The 23,395-nt window shown below is 37.2% G+C and overlaps 1 protein-coding gene across 2 annotated transcripts in view; it reads left to right on the top strand.

The window, feature by feature from the left end:
* Positions 1-22,472, top strand: part of CASK (calcium/calmodulin dependent serine protein kinase) — a 187,865-nt gene extending 165,393 nt beyond the window's left edge. The window contains exons 18-26 of one of the 2 annotated variants that reach the window (XM_082279193.1): positions 875-943; positions 2,330-2,365; positions 5,186-5,382; positions 6,657-6,772; positions 11,568-11,648; positions 11,742-11,822; positions 13,252-13,454; positions 15,261-15,344; positions 21,053-22,472. In XM_082279193.1, coding sequence (XP_082135319.1) covers positions 875-943; positions 2,330-2,365; positions 5,186-5,382; positions 6,657-6,772; positions 11,568-11,648; positions 11,742-11,822; positions 13,252-13,454; positions 15,261-15,344; positions 21,053-21,229 — 1,044 coding nt within the window. In that variant the 3' untranslated portion in view covers positions 21,230-22,472. The remainder of the gene's footprint in view (positions 1-874; positions 944-2,329; positions 2,366-5,185; positions 5,383-6,656; positions 6,773-11,567; positions 11,649-11,741; positions 11,823-13,251; positions 13,455-15,260; positions 15,345-21,052) is intronic. The other variant, XM_082279194.1, reaches the window with a different exon arrangement.
* The last annotated feature ends 923 nt before the right edge of the window (positions 22,473-23,395 follow it).

Below are 23,395 nucleotides of genomic sequence, written 5' to 3'. Positions count from 1 at the left end.
CTTTGATGTGGAATATTATATTCCAGAATTCCTTTGAGGGTAAAAGGGATTTTTATTTTTTTCACAATGTGTAGAGTGGATTATTTTATTTCTGGAAGAGATGGCTCAATTATCATGGAATTAAGCACTATACAGTCAAAGTGGCATGTGAGAAACATTGCTCTGAAAAACCCAGTCAGGAATTCCTGTTATCCCTCCTGTATTCCCAGTATCACCCTGTCTGCTGTCTCTTCACTGAAGTGTAGGGCCACACTCGTAGTCTGGGTCAAGGGAAATGGCTTTTTCAAAGTGTTATATTTTGGCAAGGTTTGATACTTTCAAGCCCTTAAGAATGTTGGAAGAAAACCCTCATTTGTGCTGTAAAATGGATGAGAAGTCAGGAGAGAGAATCCAGCTTCCTTCTCAGGCCCCAGCCTCAGTGTCTTTGAGGCTGCAGAGAGATGCATCTTGCTGAGTAAAGACTGATCAACACCACATAGCTGAAAAAATATTTAGAAACATCTTTAAAACAGGATATGGGCCTCATTCTATTTCAAGTACTATTCAGAGTGTAGCTTTCAGGTATTTTAACTAGACTGATGTATGACTAAGGGCCGGTAGCATTGTCAGCCACATGAGACCTCAGAAGTCCCAGTTACTAAAAAGCTGAAGGCAACATAAAGGTAGTTATTAACTCAAATAAATCAAAATGTCAAACCTGAATCTTAAGCTATGGCAAAACTTTTCAGATTTACAGAGTTTGAGGTGTGGAAACTTTCACAAATGAAGCAGCTAAGCAATTGGTTATAAGGCTGTGGATGTAACTGTTCTTTGAAATATATCTGTGTTCCTGTGATAGTGTTGTGTTGTTAATGAACCTTGTGTCTTATTTCAGAGAGATTCCCCCTCTACATCCAGACAGTCCCCAGCTAATGGTCATAGCAGCACTAACAATTCTGTTTCGGTAAGATTTCCAGTTCCACACAGAGAAAGTGTGAAAGTTTTGTTGGTGCTCATCTGCCATTACTGTTAAACTTATCATGTGGTCAGTGGAAAATTTTGTCCTGCTGAGAGAACCCAGGTTATTGCATATGTAACTCCCCCGTTTTCTTTTTTTTTTTTTAGAGGGCTTTTTCCAACATATTCTTCTCATTAAAAGCCATACCGTGAATTAAATGTTAATAACTGTACTGTGACACTTCAGTCATCCTTAAATCATTGTCAGCACTTTCCTCAAAACTAGGCAGAGGTTTAAAGTGGAAGTTTTTATTTCCATCCTGAGCTTTGGAAGCAGAGTTTGAAGGAAGAGTAACTGTGCAGTTGGTATCCCAAGACATTTTAGATTTTTTTTTTTTTTTTTTTTTTTTAAGTTTTGTGTTTTGAGAGCCCTCTGGAACGTGTACTGGTTTCCGCTATCTGAGTTAAGGAATTGGTGTGCTCTCTGCTGTCGTGGTACGTGCACATACTGTGTGAAACATGAGCCTTGCCTGGGTATGGAAAGCAAAAGGAAGTGGCTTTAAACTGCACTACAAACCAAGCTATTACCATCACATCTTTAACACAAAGTACTTCTGTTTTGTATGTATTCAGGTAGAAAAGTGCTGTCAATCTCCTGTTCTTCCTAAAGTACATTAATGTTAAAATTCGTGTTGTTTATCATTTGTTGTTGTTTGGGCCAGTGTAGTAACTACACACAAGTTTCTTCAGTGAGTGCTGTCAATATTGTGAGTTCATGGGACTAGCTAAAAACAAACAAAAAAAACCAAAACCGAGTAACTCTTTCTTTAACTATTAATAAAAATTGCAACTTAGACATTATTTGCCACAAGGTAAAGTGCTTATTAATTAGTAGAATGAAAAATAATTGTGTGAATGAAAAATTTAAGACATTTTTGTGAATTAAATTAAATTTATAACATGATAAGTAGTTGTAATCTTAATTCTCAGCACAATTGATCACATTATACATTTTTAATCATAAGTTTTTTAGTATTTATAACAGCCTCTCTCTTTTAAAAGCAAAACTTAAGTATTAAGTGGAAAAGGCATTCACATAAAGAGCCTCTTTCATTTGGTGGTGCTTTTGTGTTGAAGATGCTGAATTATTTATTAAAAAGCACATTCTTTATCTGCTTAAACTTTTTACCTGCTTTCTTCAGCTTGCTGCTAAACAGCCTGGGTTTGATTTTTCTTTAAGAAAAGAATTATTTCTAAACATGGGTCAATGCTTTATACTTTTGTCTAACTTACCATTTTACTGTAACGTAGTATGAATCACTAACAAACGGTGTTATGTACCCTTAAAAAGTAAAATGAAAATTTCTTCTCCTGGGTTGACTTTATTCTGCAGGACTTGCCATCGACAACACAACCAAAAGGACGACAGGTGAATAGAAATCCTCCATGGGAATTTTTGTAAACTTAGATGCTAGCAAACATCCCTGCTTACCTTTTTCCCCCTCATATTCTGTATGTGCTGGACTAAAACATTTAAGCTTGGAAAATTTGTTCCATTTTTTTCATTTTTCTTTTTAACTCATTTGTTTGTGGCTAATTCAAAATAGCTTTTTTTGTTGTTTTCATGTGTCCACATGTGTGGGAGTTACAAAGTCATTGTGAATTTAACTGGAGATGTTGATTTAGTTCAGAATGCATTAATAGACTTCCTGTTGTGCAGTGTCCTGTTGTAGTGGTTCTGTTCAAACCCATGACACCTGTGCAGGTTTTAATCTTAGAGGAAAGCTCAAATTTCTATTTTAGCTGGCATGGAAACAAGTAGGGCAGGTGTCTAAAACTCTAAAATATTGTGCTGACAAAGATTTCGAGTCTTGAGTTTATCTGAAACTAATTACTAACATTAACAAAGCTCTTCAAAAAAAAAAAAAAGCATTAAGGACAGTTTCTGTTAAGGTTTGATAAATCTGAAGATGGTCTCTTAAAATTTCAGTCTTAAATCCCATATTCAATAACCTCCTTTGACTTTGTTACCTTGACCTGCTGGTTGTGCAAGTCATCACAGACCAAAGAAAGATCTTCCCTCTACAGAGAATTCCAAGAAAGCCCATAGGGGCTCCTCAGAGGATTCCCTATCATTTTCTTTGCAATATTAAGAATTTTTGGTTTTTTACTGCAGCCTCCAAATGAACACATACTGTCAAGTGATTTGTGATTCATCTCAAGTAACTGCTCCAGTTATATATAGTCTTTCCAGAATCTACCTCTGAATTTTTAACTGAGTACTCAGCCTCCTTCTCTACCAGGAATTTTTTTAATAGCTCTTGCAATTCCATTCAAGAAGTCAATCAGCTACTTTAACTCTTGTCTTTGAGAATCTTTTTATATTGCTGTCTGGTTGAGCTGTCTAGAACTTCTATTACAAGAATGGTTTGCTCTCACTTCTCTTCCCATTTTTAAAGGTCTCTATGGTTCTTTCAGCTTTCCCTTTTCTTCTGAAGACTCCAACTGCCTGAATGTAAACCTGGAAAGGCTCCATGGTACACCTTCCAAACATTTATATTAGGTTTCCATTTGGTCCTCATAGGGTATTTTCCCCAGGAGAAGAAACTTTGTTCAAGGCAGTGTCAAAATAATGGTGTTTCTCTTACTCACACCATTTATAATTACCTGATTTTTTCAATTTTTACCTGATTTTTCCCATTGAACAAACATCTTTTTCTTGTCATCCTGGAAAACATTAAGGGATTGGAAAACAGATACATGTTTTTGTGTGAGGAAGTCTGTAAAATTCCATGAATTGCCAGTATATGGTGGATAATGGCTCAAGCTGGATCAGGGACTTGAAAAACAGGGACATCTAGACAGTGAAAATACTGCTGATGTTTCTAGACCAGTATTAGATAAGCTTCAGGCAAAATAAGGGATCAGCTCAGTATTGATTACTTCATGGAAAACAAATTAATAAACATAATTGGTTTCAAAATATCCTATTTCTCAGGTAATTAAAAGAAGGTGGGTTGCTTTTTTAAACTCAATGCCCAGCAGAACAAGGGTCAGATTTAATATATTAAAAGTTGAGTTCTGTATTGGTGTTGTCATCTGATGCTCTCACTGCAAACCAATAAAAATACATCAGATACAAGATAGAAGTGATTAGCCATTTTAAGTTAATTTATTCATATCTCAGTGTGCAGATTGGATTACTTTTTTAAGTGCCATGAATAGTGCTAACACTGCATACTTACAGCTATTTCTGGAGCAGAATTTGAGCAAAGTTGAAAAGTGATTGTTGCAGTTTGTAAGAAGGTTATTACTTTGCAATGCAACTGTTGGGCTTTTTTTAATCTAGTCAATTTTTAGTAAGAAAATCAGCAGTATGTGTATACAAGGCTGTCTGAGATGCTGTAGGGTGGTGTTTGAAGTTCATGAACTGCAGAAATAATCCACCTAGGGCATGACATTTAATTTTGATTTTAAGATCCTTGGTTGTAATTAGCAACCAAAACTGGAGATCACTTTTATTTTTATTTTCTTGAGTTGAGACCTCAGTAACACACAAAGATAGGATTGGTATATTAGTTTAAATTGTGAAGTCAGAGTCTAGATTCTTTCTGTTAATGTTCCTTAGAGAATAACTTGCTCAAATCATGAGTTTTATTTACACAGGAACAGACTTTTACTGAAAAGCCCATACAGAGAACTTCCACATTCCTCTTTAGTAACTCTGTGATAGGTCCAATACAGGACCTCCTGAAAAAGATTTTTTTAAATGTCTTAAATCTTTAAAATTCTCATTCTAAAGATCACTAATAAAGCCTAAGTTCTTTATACTGTCCAATAAAATTTCCTACCTCAGAAATTTTTAAAACATATCATGGGAGTTCAGTTGCAAAGTACATTACAAATTGAGTTGTAAGGTGCTGGCTTATGTTCTGTAATGATTTGTGATAGTTAATAACTATTAGAGAGACTCTATGAGAGTTTATTGCATTTCTGCTGTTCAGGTTCCATATAATGTAGAAACAATGAGCTGCTGAAATAACATCATATGTCTCCATCATTTGCTGGAGGGGGCATTTTCATTTTCAACTATCACTTATGCTTTGGCACCTTCCTTTTTTGTTTCTTTCTTTGCTTGTTGCAACCAATATGTGTTAGCTGCATTCACAGATCAGATTTTCACCTGTTACTCTGAATGCCATATCAGTAATAATACTGCAGTGTCTCTTATAAACTCTTTTTTTTGTAGATCTATGTAAGAGCACAATTTGAATATGATCCAGCAAAGGATGACCTCATTCCCTGCAAAGAAGCTGGCATCAGATTCCGAGTTGGTGATATTATCCAAATCATTAGCAAAGATGATCATAACTGGTGGCAGGGTAAACTTGAGAACTCCAAAAATGGTACTGCAGGTCTTATTCCTTCTCCTGAACTTCAAGAATGGTATGACTTATGTTTTCTATAAAAATGAACTTAGTTTTGATTTTATTTCTGTCTCTCATACTTTTCACTGTTGTATAGCTAGTTATTTGAATTCTTTTTTTTCCTTTTTTTTCTCAGAGTCTATATATTGACTCAATTTGTGTGGCATTGATTTTTTTTCTTTCATATATGCATAGCAGTAAGGGTTACATGCAATATCATATGTGTGATTACATTGAAAAAAACAATTCCTCTGTTAATAAACAGTGTGTTTTCTGGTATACTGTAGGAAACTAGGATTGAAGATGGCTACGTGCAAATAGGTTATATAAGAGGGTCAAATAATTTCTCTTTCAGCTTCTAAACAGGGATTTCATTAGCACTGCTTACATGCAAGTGCTGTAGGAATAAGGTCTTAGCAAGATATCAAGCAAAAAGGTCATTGAGAGAGTTTTAGGGTTTTCTTTCCTTTTCATTTTTCATGTGAATGTCAAAAAGCAGAAAAAATCTCAATGCTAAGATTCCTGAATGATAGGTTCAGTGAACAGCAATGGCACTGAGCAGTGCAAAGCCTTTAAACAGCCTCTTGCAGGAGCTGTTTAGGAAAAAGTTGAAATGCATCATCACAAATTCTGGCAAGCAAGTCCTGGGCCTTGGAAGATATGGCCATAACTCAACAAAGTTTATCAGCATGGATAGTCTAGCCCAAAATACTTCATACAGGATTTGCTCCATAAAAGAATTGGAGTTCTGCACGGGGTTTAACAGCTCCTGTGCCTCCTGGACTGGCTGAGGGAGATTTTTTCAGAAGAGAAACAGAGGCACACAAGACCTTTAGTTCCATCTCCTGAGCTCTGTGCAAGCCCTGGCATAAGGGAGGCACAGGTGTACCTTGCAGTGCTTCACCCCAAAGATCACCTTCCAAACAGTCCCACAGCACCACTTGCTCTGCAGTAATTCAGACCATGGTGGTCTTTCCAGACCTTGTGCTCTTCCATTCTGATCTGCTGCAGAATGGTCTGGATTCATTTCAGGAGCTGCCCTTCCTCCCATGCTCACTTCATCTGTGAGCTTGTATCATCTACCTCTAGGAAAATATTCTTCCATCAAAATACCCCTATATATATATATATGTGTGTGTGTGTTCTTTTAAGTCATCAAAACAAAAATGTTGTTAAAAGTTTTACTGTTTTCTTGTTCTATAAAAAAAGTCTTACTTTTCTAATTCATTCTGTGCAGCTTATTTAAGATCCTTGATTACAACAGAAAATGTTTCTTTCTCCTCCATATGTCAGGCGAGTTGCTTGTATTGCCATGGAGAAGACCAAACAGGAGCAACAGGCCAGCTGTACTTGGTTTGGAAAGAAAAAAAAGCAGTACAAAGACAAATATTTGGCAAAGCACAATGCAGGTATGAACAAAAAATGCAGGTATCTTTAACAGGTTACATTCTTTGCAGTTTAAGCCTTGCCATTAATTGTTCTGCTGGCACTCTTATATGAACCTAATGAGTTACTTAGGAAAATATAAGTAAAATTCTAATTACGCCAACGTTACTCTGCTTGTTCTTTGCTATTTAAGCCTAGAGCTTAGTCAGTGAGAGGCAAGCTGCCACAAAATCAGTGCATCATAGTATATCCTGATAACAGGCTTAGATTGTTTGGGAGTTTATGTTTAAAGCAGCATTAGAAACCAACAGGATATGATTTTTGCAACCTGTATAATTACCCTGTGCTCTACAGAAGACTGTTCTGTGTCATCCTTGTTAATGTGTGTATATAGTTATAGATATGTGAAAACATCATGAAAGAGCATTTTTGTTGAAGTGGTACAGCTGGAAGTGGAATAAGAGCCATTGTATAGTCAATGTGTTATTTACAGTTACCAGATAGAACCAGCTGTGGAGGTTTATCCTCCCTGCAGTGATTTTTGCTTGAATCCTGAGTTCGGGGTTTCAGTTTAGACTACTGAAAAAATGAATTGCTTTAGAAAATTTTGAAAGTGTAGAGTAAGAGATCCTTGTAAAGCAAAATTCATTAGTTTTAGTAGTAAAGAAGAAAGACCCCTTCATTTGTGAGCTGAATTTGCTTCTTCTTTTAATATAAATATTTAATGTGCTGAAACTGCTTTTCAACACTTTTCTGTTGCTCCTGCATTGATATCACGTTCTGTGATGCTTATGTTGCTGTGGTCTCCTGAGAGACTTGCAGAGATTTTTATTAGAATCAAAAGATGTACCTGTCCAAGCAGTGTAGTGACAGTATTTTATATGACATTAATTTCTGGAGGTTTTTTTCAGTTGCATCCTTGAACACACCTATTAAACAATATAAATCCATCTTTTCACATATTTCTCTTTACCTGCACAATCTGTGTGCAGTTTAAGAGCTCATAATGTGTCGCTACTACAGAAAACGTTTCCTTAAAAGTAATTTGAAAGTAAATTCTAAGAAATCGAAGAACAGTAATTATCATTCATACTTTTTGATTCAGTGTTGCATTTAAGATGTTCACAGGTGAATATAAAACTATTTGTTACCCTGAAAAGCCCTCACAAGCAGATTGAAAGCTTTAAGTAGTTTCCTTCCTTTTGCTGGTTTAACACTCTAGTTGTTCTTATGTTTCCCCTTCGTTGCAGTAACGCTCAACCACATTTTACTAATTATGGCTATAACAAAAGCTGTTGAGAATAATCTGGATTTTATGAGCCAAAGTCTTTGACAGTACTGGTCTCGAGGTACTTGAGATATTGATAATAATTGATTGCTCCCAGCACACATTCCCACAGCCTTGCTCCTCCCTTCTGTTGTGGCCATGCTGTGAACTGGATCAAGAACAACCCAAAAAAAACCATGGATTTTTTTCTTTAGGGCAGATACATTTCTTAATGCATTTCTCAATGCAAATACAGAACTAAAAATGTCAGTGTGAGTAAGCAGGGCCTGCTACAAAGGAGTGAGCTAAAGGAAGGATAGCCAGGGAAGGAGAAGGAGCAGGCAGTACGGTAGGAGCAGAGCTAGCTCAAAGATTTGCATCTATTAAATTCCTGAAAGGAAAGGAATCTAGACTTTCCAGTCTTGACCTAGGGAGACATTTTGGAGAAGGTTGACAGCACTTTGATTCACACAGTTCACCTGCCTTCACCAGTAGTGCTGTGATATCATTATTGGTTTTATATCAGAGCAAGTGTTTGCCAAACTAGAAATAAGAACATTAAAAATTACGATAATGACCATAAAAGAAACTCTTCCCTTCAGAATACAACTTTCCCTTTCCCTTAAGTCAAAAAGTTAATGGAAGCACAGATTGAAATCAAGATTTCTTGTAGAAATGTTATTGATCTTAGTGTCCCTGAGGTACTGAAGGTGATGCCAATAATATTCCAGGGAATGACACCAAATACAGGATATTCAATATATGAGTATTATGAATTGCTTTGGTGTTCGTGTGAGCTCAGGTTTAACTGAGGTGGCACTGAATTCACATTCTCTGAAGTGCTCTGTCTCAACCAGGATTGTTAGTCAGAAATATGGCAACACTGGCCCTTGCAACCTTTCAGTGCTTCTGTCTCAGGATCAAAACCAGATCTTTCTTCTGCTGGATCCAAACCAAGTAGAGTCATTGTCAAAATGTTGCTCTTACAGGAAAGTAGAATTTATTTCTCTTATATCCTAGTATAAAATTAAATAAATTGATCAGCAGTGTGTAATCTGTTTGGACTTGTGTGTTATTTTTCTCTTAGGAGTGAAACTGATCTGGGGTGCTGAGAAATGACCCAGTAAAATAGTTCATAGTCAACTCAGATTTGTGTGGCCAGCTAATGATTTGAGAGCTGGTGTGGTGTATTGGGAATATTACTGGAAGTAGAAATGAGATTATTCTGCAAATCAGACGCAGTTTATAAAGTAAACAGGAGATGATTTCAGTTACTTTTTAGAAGCAAATACATTCTCCTTTACCAGAAAATGTAATCCTGTTGTTCTTTCCTCCATGCTTCATATTAGAGTATTAGGCAATTTCATGAGCATGTGTTTTATCAGTATAAAATCAGTTTTAAACCACAGCCCACAGAAAAAAATGAAATATCTTTTTCATTATTAGATTCACTGACATTTTTATAAATGCTCTAGAGATATGCTGCAGTGATATCTAGATATATCTTTTATTTATTTCGCTGAAAAATTATTGCAGGGCTTCAGGAAAGAACATACCAGAGCTATGCTTCATATTATGCATAATGTAGAAAATTGCCAGGCTTTTATAAAATATGTTTATCATTTCTTAATGTGATTTATTTGCCTTGTGTTTAGACTATTGCATGGTAAAGTTTATTTTGTGCATATACTTTTTATTTTACTAATATATTACAAGCCATATCTCAATGACCCCTGTGCATTTTTCATGCTGTCTTACTCCCAATGGCCTCTGTGCATGTAAGTAACCTGTCAAGTGACAATGCCTCTTTATTTGCTTCTTACTGTTTCCTTTCAAGAACTCCTTTTCTTTCTTAGCTAGTAACACAGAAGCATTGAAGTTCAGTCTTTAAGTGTGCCCTGTATTCCTCCTATCGTTGTATATTAAGAAATTAATCATTTTTCTTTTGCATTTGAGAACCCCACAATCATTAGTTAAATCCATGTAGACTGAGACACATCTTCTCCATGCTACTACTTTGTGATGAAGGCATTGATATGTGTCATTTCTGATGTTTGTTCCTGTTGTTTGTATCTAACACAATGTGGTTTTGTTCAAGAAGAAAATAAAGGATTTGTTATTATTATTATTATTTTTCAATGGAAAAAGACACGTGCAGTCTTGGGTGGTTAGAATGGTAAAGCTGTTTAGTGTGTTTTAGATCTTTAATATGAAATGAATTTTTAATTTGTTTCAATACTGTAAAGTTGCAAAAAGGACAAGAGTAAGAATTCCACTGCAGAATGGAAGAAAAATATGACTAAATTCTTGCTTGTAGTATTTGGGGAAAGGTTGAAAGAGATTCTTCTTTAGGATGAAATTCAAAATGCTTCAAATGGACTAGGACATTTTCATATCTGTATCTTTTCAAGGCCTTAAAGAGTCGAGTGTGTCAATTGGCTGATTTGTAGTTTGACCAAATTGAAGCTGTTGGACTTTTTCTCTCAGGTAAAAAGACTGCCATCAAATTGAAAAACTGAGAGTTATCCACACTCATCCTAAAAGATGGATTGTATATAGTGGAGGTGGATACACCACTTAAGACTTGGAAACACTCAGAGATCCCATAGTTTAGATGGAGTCTCTCCTCCCTCCTTTTCAGAGCGTGCAAAAATACAGAACTGAGAACTCTTGTTCGTTATTCTGCTCCACAATTGCTGAATGCTGTAATCTTTACAGATATAAATAACTGCCTCCTGGCTGCTCCTTTCATAGAATTCAGCAAGAGTTACCAGAGATGATGTGTTAATGGGCACAGGAGGAATAAGCTGTTATTAATGAACAGAACTTGATTTGTCAATCGTAATATTCCTTGGCAATTGACAACAGATTTATAGGCATGATTGAATTCATCCAATTTCAACTGCAGTTGAAATGATATCTGAAATAATACTTTTGCAATTTTTCCCTAAATATGGTGGAGGTTCTTTTATGTAATGCCATCACTTTTCATTAGAATTCTTCATTCTGTCACAAGTTTTAAAAGCATGTCAGTTTAATTAGCACGTGTGTTTAAAGAGAACTCTAATTACAAGTAAATGGTGTGGTTTGAAATAATAAATACCACAAAGTATTAACACTCTTCTCTGTGCATTTCTCATAGATCTTGTTAAAACATTATTATGAAAGTATCCTTATCTTCAGTGTAAATAGATGTTCTCATATTGTATTCATGTCAGTCACTGTCTACAGATTTTTCTTTAGTATTGCTATTTCTTAGGAATGCAAACGTGAATGGCATGCTGTTTTAGCTGATTTTTGTGGTCTGCTGAACACTGCATGAAAGGACATGCAAACTTTGCTGAGCATCTCGGTAGCTTTGTTACTGCCCTCAACAGTTTTTTAAATGAACATTCTTGTTAAAATTGCCTAAGGAATGAATGGTTTTATTTTCTGTAACATGTTACTTTGTATTATAAATCTAAAATTTGCTAAAATTATAATTTGTAGCAGAATTGTCACCCTTAATATGTCTTTTTTCTTATCCTTTGGGGCTTTCTTTTGTGTTTTAGTGTTTGATCAATTAGATCTCGTCACATATGAAGAAGTAGTAAAGCTGCCAGCATTCAAAAGGAAAACACTAGTCTTACTAGGTAATTTTCAGTTACTTTTCTGAACACAGCAACATAATTTTGAAGCCTTTCTGGTGGAAAATTTCTAAATCATTTTTTTGTGTTGTGGATCAGGTGCACACGGTGTCGGAAGAAGACACATAAAAAACACACTCATCACAAAACATCCGGACAGATTTGCTTACCCCATTCCTCGTAAGTAGCAACGTTCACCCTGCGACAAAATTGTTTGAGTCATCCTTGTTCTGCTGCGTGTGTCCAGCTCCTGCCTTAAAGGTGGGAGCTGTGGTAGGACTGGGTGTGTTTCTTCTGCTTTTTCAAAAGGGAAGAGTGGAAAAAAATACCACTTTTGCATCAAGTGATCGTTATTTAAAAGCTTCTGGTTAGGCATACTTCTTCGTACCCCAAAGGTTTCATTTAGAAGGAAGGATAAAAGATTTCTCTTTTTTTATTGTGTATAATTCTCTTGAGAAGAAATATGAACTGGATTTAGAGGAATTTAATGTTTTAATCCTTTCTCACAGCCTAGTCTTGAGGACTGGTATTACACTAAAGTAACTTCAAGTTTCCAGAGATGACAATAAGTAAAAGAAAACACAATTAGTTTCACTGCTTACAAGTGGGATGTTATGAAGAGCATGGATGTGTTTTCCCTTCATGACGATTTTTATCAATGTCCTGGAAGGAATTGCAGATCCCATCACATGATCTCTTGGAGATGCATCCTTTTTCCTTAAGCTAAACACACCAAAACAAGAGCATCCAGCCCCTACCTGTCCACTCTATTTCACACTGACCTCAGAAATGCCATACATGGCTCAGAAGTGACACTCATTTAATTTTCTTCACAGAAACTATGGTTATTTCATCTGCAAATGCTTTTTAAATGGACCCACCTATACCATGATGAACATGCCTTAGGTTGCCTGCGTTAGGTTCCTGCTCTGTGGAAGCACTGAGATTGTTTCACTGATCTTATAAGAAGACTAAAAAGATGCATTTTCTGCATTCCTTTACAAAACCATGGTATAGTAGGTAGCTTTTGAGATGAGCCTTAAATTGGGTGAGGAGTTTTGGAGAATGTTTTATGAAGAAATTATCTACATACTGAGAACCTGATCAAAATGATCAGGCCACACACAATGGCAGTTAATTCAAAGGGTTGGTAGGCCATACTTCTCTCACCACATAGGTCTGTAGAAGCAGTATTTTCAAAAAGTATGTTATTCCTAAGTAGCTTTCACCTCTCTTGATCGCAGGTAATCAGGTTTTTAGACTGCTTTTTAGACTTATCCTTTTCATGTTCATAAAAACCTCATAAAAACTTAAATTAAAAAAAAATAAAAAAGGCAAATGCAGAAATGGTTTTAGGACAGAAAAAGATTTAGGAGAAATATGAGTATCTTAAGTCCAGTAGACCTAGGGACCCTTCTTCACTTGCTTTTCCCAACACATCCCTCAAACTTCTGCTTTTCCCATTGCCTTTCTGACTGCCTCATATTTCATTGCTCTGTATGTGATTTGACAGGTCATCATTCAGTGAGTAAGTACTGATAAACAAACAAAAAAGGAGCCATCTGTAACCTTAATATTGCTTCTGTACTGAAATATTTTGTATTTTCAGACACAACCAGACCTCCAAAGAAAGATGAAGAAAATGGCAAAAATTACTACTTTGTATCACATGACCAAATGATGCAGGATATATCAAACAATGAATATTTGGAATATGGCAGCCACGAGGATGCAATGTATGGGACAAAACTGGAAACAATACGAAAGATCCATGAGCAGGGACTAATTGCAATACTTGACGTAGAACCTCAGGTAACTAATTAGAAGTGTATAAAAATAGGACTCATCACAAATCCTTCTCTGAGATGTTTTTATTGATTGCACACTAGATAAGTGCTGCATAAAGTGATGTGGAGCAAAAGTCCTTGGACCACCAGGGTATCAGTCTGTGAAGTGGGATTCTGGTAATCATCTGGTTAGAAGAACACAGGAGAAAGAAAAATGAGGCTCTCAAGAAACTCTAATAGTTTGTTTATTCATTGTATAAAATCTGTGGAAAATTCTGACACATTTCCTTTGAAACATCTGTGTAGTCATTACAGTCAATTCACAGGGCTCTGTTTATGTACTTTGTTAAGTAGAACAACATGAATATGGCCAATTGTAATGTTTATGTTATTCTAGCAGATGGAAGGAAATGGGAGGAAAGACAAAATTAAGACCAGTGTTATCTGCTTAAATTTGCTGATTTGTTTCTTCATCGTGAATGGATTCAACAACTTCAAATTCTTCTAAGAATTTCACAATAGAAATGAGATACCTGACTAAATTATTTAAGACAGAATATGATGGTGTGGTGGTGTTCTTAAAAATAAAATCCCACATTTAACAGTGTTCAGGAAGAGCAGCATTTATAATTAGTTCAAATGGAACAGCTGTTAACAGCAGCCTCTGTTGATAAACTTTTTCAACATGCATTATTCAAAAGCTGTACAATTCTCAGAAGTGGTTTTAATCTTTGTTAGAATATATTTACATTTGGTAACAGCTCCCTTTGCCACACTTCCTCCAGCTTGTGTCCAGCAAGCCACTTGCCTAACCAGCTTCCTCATTTATCCATCTCAGCTCATTGAGGCCAACCTGTTTGTGGGCTTACTCCTGGTTGTCTTACACCACTTTCCTATTTTCCCTCAGGCACTCTTAGTTACAAGGGTTTTCTTGCATTTCCCTTACGGGGTTTGTCTCTAGTTTGGAGCAGGTTGGCAGAGGTGATTCCTGTTGGTGGGTTTCAAGTAGCAAAGATGAAAACCTTTTAGCTCAGGGAAAGGGTGGATTGTGGGGGGTTTCTTTTGCTGGTTTCTTTAAAAAGAAAAAGCTTTGGAGAAGACAGGAAATGGAAAGAGCAAAACCAGAGAGACTTTTAGTGGTCTGACTTTATCACGTCCATCCCTTTTGAGTTCAGCTGAGGTGTTTAACTCACGGTACTGCACTTGAGTCGAGCCTGGATCTGTAACAGGGTTTCACATCTGGCAGCTCTGTGTCACACAGTTCATTATGAGTAAGACAACTCTTTACTGAGAACTCTTCTCTTTTGCACAGATTTGGTTCAGGGGATTGGAGTTGTATTTCCTGCATTTAGTGCTATTCTCACTTTTTTAAAACGTCAAATTTTTCACATCACATTTTGATTTGTTTAAAAAATAATGATTTTATAATAATAAAAATTATATTCTCATCAATATTTTAAAACACATTTGGCTCTTTTCCCTATTTATGGCACAACTGAATTTTTTTTGCATGGTGTTTCATCAATCAGTTTAAATGTAAACAGAATTCCACACACTTTGAGACTGTATGGGAAGAGGCTCTCTGAAAATGCTAAAGCTTTTACTGTCTCATAAACTCCCTTTAAGGATAAATACGTGTTTTGACCACCAAAAATGTAACATAATAGAAAAAATTGGGTGTCTGAATTACTAAGGTCTTGACTCTGATTCAGTTAAAAACAAATCCAGCACTGGTAGATCATAAATTTGTGTCTTTTGCTTGTGTGACTAAACTTACTTCACATTGATTGTTGGGGTTTTCCTCTAAAGTATCTGATTTTTTTTCTCCTAGGCATTGAAGGTCCTGAGAACTGCAGAATTTGCTCCTTTTGTTGTTTTTATTGCTGCACCTACGATTACCCCAGGCATTAATGAGGTATGGCATATTACAATCTGATGTCCTGTCAGAGACAGAATTAAGGATGAGATACAAATGTGCAGATCAGACTCTTTAATTACTGCCTTGTCTGTAAATGAAGAGGCAGAAAAATAATTGATTGACAGCTTTATTAAGTTGATTGAGATACATTTATTGTTTATGAACCAGTAATTCAAAATGTGGGCCTCAAGAGGAAGGATCCATGTGCTGTATTCTAGAAGTACATTCTTTTATTTCATTCCCTGCTCCAGTTCAAAGATCCATTTCCAAATCATTGGCACAAATTACTCAGTTGTGAGTTGCAATGCCAGCACTGATCCCACCTTTAGCTTTAGCATTTTCCCTGCACAGCAAATAAAGGAAAATAGGCTTATTCATCTTGACAACTGTCCTCTAAGAATTGGAAGCTTTGACCCAAGTTCCCAGTTGCTTGTGGAATAATGCTAAGTATTCATGGAAATCCATGTCCTACATTTTCTACTTAGTTTTTATGGAGTATCTGCTCTGCAGATTCCTACTGATTTCAAGGATACCAAGCAATTCTGGATTTAGCTCACACGAAGGCAAAGAGCATTTTCACAAACACTTAATTTGCTCAGTCTTCCTTAAACCATGATATTAAAGCATTTCATCTATTGGATTTGATCATGAATCTATTCCAAATCTCCTAGATGTCTCCTTGATCATCAAAGCACAAAGTCAGAAACTGTGTCACTACAGCAGAAGTGTAATTACAGTATCATAAGCATGAAGCTATGACATCACTGCAGAGGCTTGCAGGAAAAGAAGGAGCAAGACAAACATATTTAAATGCAAATATCCTGAATGATTATTCAAATCAAAAGTGGAAAGTGAAGAATTTTGGCCTCAAGCTGGAATTCTACTGGCAACTGAGGCATTCTCTTAGTTCATTTATGATACTTTAGTGGGCTACTTTAACTCCAAATTGGATTTTATTCAATTTTAAGCACCAGTGCTAGAACAAGCAGTGAAAGAGGGGATGGGAGGGGGAAGAAGCTTCTATTCACTTTCACAGCATTGAGTTATGTCATTTCACTGTCTTAGGGACCCACACCCTAATGGTACAATTCGAGAGTGTAAAGACAAAGATCTCTCAGCACAGCACAATTTGCCATGTTAGTGAAGTGACACTTTATGTAACTGCTGGTGTGATACTGTGAATTGGTACAATCTTGATAAAATACTAGAATTTCGTAATCTACACAGAATTTGCCTTTGTGTAAACAAATAGCATTGCATCAGATACCCTGTAAAATTACATAATTGCCTGGGCTTGTTGCCCCCATACCTGTCTCAGCTCCCAGATAGTCTTTCCTTGGCCTCACTCATCTGCCAGTGGTACTTAAATTTTAAACTTCCAGTTGTAGTATGTAATACAGAGATAATTGGGACAATTCATGTGAGGGAGAAAAATGTTTTCCCTCATACACTGGGAAGAGAACAAAAATGTGCCTTTTATAGTAGTGGTGGGGAAATACATGCTCATGCCAAAGAAATATTAGTAAAAGTGTTATGTTCTAAATATTTGCATTTATGCTGTAAAACTGTCTTTATTTTAAGCTCCTGTGACAAAAGTCTCTGTGCCTGCAGGGTTTCACCCAGGCACATGAATTGCTGAATCAAGGCCACATGTACAAAACATGCTAATTTATTAATCAATTAAAGTTAAGGAAAGGGAGGGGCAGGCAATGGTAATAGCAACAGACCTTACCCAAACACAGGATCTTGTTTCCCGAGGTTTTCTGGGCAGACAAGCAAAGTGTGTCTGTGTGGTAGCAGCCTGCAAGGCAGGAAACAAGGGTGAGGAGTGTGTGTTTCCTATTTCCCATTCATGCTTCCTTCTTGAAAGGTTCATTTGCATAATGAGTGTCCCTTTCTGTTGATCCTCTTGCCCTGCCTTGTTTTATTTTACTTGTGCTTTTTGCAAACACTTCTGTAAATGACTGTCCTTTTTTCCCTCCCCATGTTCTCTTAAATTTCATCTTTGTTTTTCTTTCATTTTCCTGCATTCGTACTAATTGTACATAGCTGCCAAAATGGTGCAGAAAACTGCCTGTAAGTACTAGGGGCTGACAAGTTATTGCAGTAGTTCTAGAACGTAGATCTGCTTGTTCCCATTCAACATTACTTCTGCCATTGGAGTCAAAATTTAATGTAATAATGACTTTTGATATCTGCCCTAAAATTATCTGCTAGTGAAAAAAGAGACTGTAGATTAAACTTTCTGCTCTTACAGAGGTAATCTGAACTTTGTGGTAAAATCAGTGCAGAGGCCTGATCCTAACAGTGTCTCTCTTGAGACACTTTAGCCTGTCAAATACCACACAAAATGTCTCAGCAATCGAGGCCCACACAGCAAGAGTCAGGAGGCAAAATACTATCCTTTCCAGTGAATATAGCCATGCACTGGGAGCAGTTCTGCAAAGCACAAGACCAATGTAAACCATACAGGGAATCTCCTAGAGTGCACCCACCCATCTAATCATAGAGGGAGCTTAAATCAGATGGTTGCTGTAGTGCTAAAACAGAGAGAGGAGGGAGCATATCAGAAAACCTTGGCGTAGTCTCTGTCCTCCAGCTGTTCCTACCTCCATTGCCCAGACAGCAGCAAAGAGATCACAGGCTCCATTTGTTTGCTGTAAACCTTACTGAGCCAAATTCTTCAGACTTCTAGCTGTGCTTCCTCCCTTCCAACAGCCAAAGAATAAAAGGAATTTTTCTTACGAAGTGTGGAGTTCACCAGCTGTTTAAATTGAGAATTTCTTTCTATTGAAGCAAAACTGGCGAAGGCCTGATGGTGTTTACACGTTGTCCACAGCTTTAGAAGGGAGTATTAATAATTTGTTGGGCTGGGCTTCGATTGCCACAAGTGGCAGCTGTTTGTGCTAGGTACTTTAGGCCAGAAAAACCCCAGCCCTCAGAGAGTGAAGGTGCCACTGGCAGCCTTTATGTAGATGGGGGTATTTCATGGATAAAGCCATATTTCACTCCTTGCAGCTGTGGTGGAAAAGGAGAGAAGATTAGGAAAGTGAACTGAATTAGGAAGAAAAAGTCAGATCCAAAAATGAACACGCTGCAACTAGACCCACATAAAATGCCTATTGCACAAGAGCTGAGGGAAGAAAAGGCAGATGTTGTGCTCACAAATGTTAAGTTTCTTAAGTTGTGGCCATTCATCTGTCTGCAGCTCACTGAACATTTTGATAAATACCTTCTTTCTTGACACTATTGAGAGTACAACTGCTGAAGATTTTCCTTCTTGGAACATAATCTGGGATGTTCAGTATGCAAAATTTAATTAAGACATTTTAGAGGAATTGAGAGGAACTTACTACAGCAAATGCTTTGATTGCAGCTAGCTTCAAAGATTAATTTTGGTATTTAAGTCTTGCAGACTCAGAGAAAACAGCCAAGTCTGACATGTACAAATAGATACACTATCACAACCATGGGTGAAATTTAGACCCAGAATGAAACAAAAATCAAGAACTTTTAATCTCTTTTCCTTTTCCTGAGGTTTGGAAAGTTTGAACCTATTTGAAACTTGTTGCAATGGCCTATCCCAAACTTACTATTGCCCATAAAAGTATATGAAAGAAGTAATGATTTACATTTCCAACAGGCTGGGAAATTTAGATATTCCAAAATACGGACCACTTTGATCCCAGTAAAGTTGGATCTAGGAGTAGCTAAGTCAGAAAAATACTGAAATTTAATGGATTTTTGAAACACTTAGTTTTGTGACATCTGTGTGTGCAAGGTAAACTTTACCAGTTGGGGTTTTTTAAGATGAAATGGCTGCAAGATTTTCAGATTTTCATTGTCAGTGACAGTAAGATAAATACTCTAGTGAGAAAAGGCCATACCTGTAGGTAAAAGTAACATTGATGGGAAATCTGAGTAACAATTCAAAATCTGCATAGGGACTTAACAGTTCTAAGGCTTCCAGGAGCTTTTCAGGTACTGTTATCCCTGTGTCATGAGATTAAAACTCTTTTCAAGGTACAATATGATTTGGACAAGACAGACTATAAATACAAAATTAATCTTAGCTGGATACATTTAAAGGACTGAAAATACTGTGCATGACAAGTTATTGACCTTCCTTTCTAGGTTAATGTAAGCAGGAAAGGCTCAATGCTCAGCTGATAACAAATTGATGTCTCTTTTGGAATCTGTGAGAAGTTGGAAGTTTACCTGACTAGGGTTTTGGCTTAAAGACACTGGGCCATATGAAATATTCCACAAAAATATTTAATACTAGTATTGATCCACATTGTTCTGCTTGTTAATAGCATAAATTAAATTTGCAAACACTGAAATTTCTACAGAAGTTCCAGGAGTTGCTGGTGGTGCATAATGGCCCATACAGGACACATCCCTCGTACAGAAATGCATGTGAGGCATATTTGCCTGACTTGGAATGAGATTTGTAACAATTTTCAAGTGAAGACAACCACACCACACTGTCCCCTCCCCATCTGAGGCTGCAGCTTCAGGAGAGAAGCAGAACTGTAACTTTGGCAGAGAACTTCTCCTCCAGAAGTGGCTGGTTTCATTGCTACAGGGAAGGAGAACTGTCTCAGAGCAGGTTGTTTCCTTCAGCAGGCCTGAAAGCTATTGTTCCACAGCTACTTGTCACTGTAAATACAAATACTTGGGAAGCTGAAACAGAAAAAAAAAAAAGGTGGAGGTCATCTCAACAGCCGGATAAAATTCTGTTTCCAGAACAATTTCTAGTCAAAAAGCTGTGGGCACTGTCTGTACTTTCTGCAGCCTAAAACTCTGTCTAGAAAAGTGTATCCCAGCTGACTGATCAAGTAGAATGAGCCTCTGGATACTGTAGAGCAGCAGGAGTCATTTTGCAACATATCCACCCCCAACCTGCAGGACAGGAAAGACTTGATTGCTTTCCTGTGGCTGTCTCAAGGTTCCTGAAAACAGCAAATGGGTTTCTTGGTTTGGTTTTTTTTTTAATTCATAAGGAAATCTGCAGGAAGAGAATTCACACTTAAAATTGCTGCAGAGCCCTGGGAAGAAGCCTTTTGCATCCAGCTCCTTCAGGCAGGCAGACCTTACTAACAAAGGTCTGATGTCCTGGCTGCCTGGTTCATCTCCTTGGCTGCCTGATTCACACGGAGAGGGGCTGGAAACACCCTGCTCTGAGATAGAAACCACAGAGGAGTAATGTGGAGTGAGAACTTCCTTATCAGTAAATTGTTAAAGGAAGTAGACCCAGAAGATTGGTGTTGAACAGAAAACATTACCAAAACTGGGAACAGCTGATACCTGACAGACACCCTCTCCCTCTCCTCCTGTTTCTCGTGTTCTCACTAGGACATAGGCCCAGTAGCTCTTACTTGTGCACTGTGTCTGATTTATTCACATGTGATCTCCATTGCTGCTTTTCCAAGCTTCCACCCTCTACTTTGCTTTTTTTAACGCTAGAGCTGTGTTTTGTCTCCAAGAATGTCATTAACCGAGTGCTGTTTGAGTGTCAGCTTCCAGAGGGAAACTGCCCTTTCTCCTTTGTGATTCCCATAGCTGTAGGTGGGAGAGCTAAAGCACCTCAACTCCTTGAGGCCTTTTTGGCCATTTCCTTCTCAGTTGAGTAGCTGTTGTGGAAGAGCATGAAATGATCCAACTTTTCTTTTCTCCCGTTTTCTTCCCTGGCTGACGAACAGGATGAATCGCTTCAGCGCCTGCAGAAGGAGTCCGAAATCTTACAGAGAACATATGCACACTACTTTGACCTAACAATTATCAACAATGAGATTGATGAAACCATCAGGCACCTGGAGGAAGCCATCGAGCTTGTGTGTACAGCCTCCCAGTGGGTCCCGGTCTCCTGGGTCTACTAGACCGGGAATGAGAGAATTGAGTAGAAAAAAAAAAAAATTTGTCATTACTGGGAACCACCTCATACATGGAAAACCTCTTCGTTATTGACCTTGTGTCAACAGGTCTTGGCCCCTAGAGACTACCTAGATGTAGTGTGACCTAAAATATAATTATTGTCATGTCCGAATAGATAGGAGGAGGGGGAACAAAAGACGAAACACTAATTTAAAGAGACAGTATCTTTTTTTTAATCATTTCTCCTAAACTTTAATAAAATGTATCTTTAAATATATGTATTATTCAGTCCTTTGGAATGTTATATTTTTGGAAATCATAGCTTTTTATTTCAAGGGCCCCTAAAAACTGCACAAAATAGATGCTGCTTTCTATAATCTATTTTAATAGTAATAATAATATGATTCTGTTACCTTAACTTGGGGGTGGAACACTACATTCTTTTTAGAGTCTGATTTTATGGATTGGAATACTTTGCTTTCCTTTATTTATTTGAAGTAATTAGTCTAGTGGTTATGAAACAAATTCATAAATTTTAAAGGCCTTTTTTTTTCGCGCTTTTTTGTTTTGTTTTTTTTTTTTTCTCTCCTAGGATAGTATTTTTAAGTACTTTAGTGTAACATCCAGGTAATGTGATACTGTCTCTTTGAAGAACTCTGTAAAAGTTTTAGAAATTTGAAATTGGGTCTTGACTCTTAATGCATGTGGACAGTCGCAAGCGTTCATGCTGTTGGTGTATCTGTGTTGATAAAACCTGTAATCTACAGCAAAGTACATTCCGTTCATGGGAACACGTACCCAAGGGAATAAAGCAAAATATTATTCTGACTAAGTTGTAAACCTATGCACATCCCTTGCATTTTGGGCAACTTTATAAAAAAAAAAAAAAAAAAAGAAAAACTGATTTTTATTAATAATAATCATGTAGTGAAATGTGTTTGTAATTTTGTCTCAATTTAATTTGTTGTAAGGTGGGAGGGGGCAGTTACTGGTTTCACCATTTCAGATCTGTGTTGTCTGAGAGTATTAACGTTTTAATTAAGTTGAAGCAAAGAAATGCTGATTTTTAATATGTATGTAATTGTTTAAAGATGCACACATTTTAAAAGAAAATACTGTGCAATGAAGAAACCAGTTTAGACATTGCGATAAACTGACTATTCCAAAAGACTCATCTACAACAGCCCTGTAAATTCCTTTAAAAATGGTAATTGACTCTACAGTCTGACCAATTTTTTTTTATTTTAAATATACTTCCTTTTATGTGTTCAACAATTAAATGCTTTTGGGTCCTTCATTTCATCACAGGGAGTTTCAAGAACAAATCAGTGACTCGTGCATTGAGGAAAAGTGTCTTAAAGTCTGTAAGGGAAGCCTTTGTAGGGGCACAGCCTGCAGTCTGTCCCAGGGGTGCTGCTCCTCCTGGATCAGCACAGGCTTCCACAAAGTTGGAATTAGAGCAGAGCCAACTAAGGAAGTATAACCATGGATTGACCCGGCACTTCATTTCCCTTCTTCATGCTCTCACTGGCCCACATGATTTGCATTTTCTCTGAAAATGGTTAAAGGCAGCAGGCATTGCCACCTCTTTTTAGGTGTCAGAAATACACTGTTCCTTAAAATTACTTCTCCTCAAAGTTTGGCTGGCTATGCTGTTGTATAGTATGAATTTTAGTGTTTATATTAAAATGATAGTGGTACAGGATTTTTCCTCAAAGTGGAACTATCAGCTGTAACTGGTCTGTGGGCTGTTCAGTTGTTTGGGACCACTGGACATGCAGTCAGAAATTCTCATGGTTGAACCTTTCTCACAGGGGTAATTCTGGTTGCTAATTTTCTCCTGCCTACTTCTTCTGCAGGTTGGGTAGTCAAATCTGTTTACAATTCTTGTAAAATCCACAGGTGAAATCTGAGTCTGGCTGTGCCTCCTCGCACCCAGCCAGGGCAGGCAAAGGTGTTTATTTCCTGCAGCGTTCACAGCCTGGCTTGCAGCCCACAGAAGGGAGTTTGATCCATCACTCTGCTCCACCTGCTCAATGCCCTTATTGCCACAGCTGGAATCCCACTTCTGTGTCTGCATCCCAAAACAAGAGCTGTACCCAAGTCCCTTGAGTTTGTAGTTTCGCAGGAGCTAATGGATGAGAGAGTCAGCGTGAGCCTCCTGTGCGCAA

The sequence above is a fragment of the Coloeus monedula genome, assembly GCF_965178545.1.
Source record: "Coloeus monedula genome assembly, chromosome: 3".
Lineage (NCBI taxonomy): Eukaryota > Metazoa > Chordata > Aves > Passeriformes > Corvidae > Coloeus > Coloeus monedula.
Note: the sequence above shows the minus strand (reverse complement) of the source record. Positions and strands in the feature narration are given on the sequence as shown.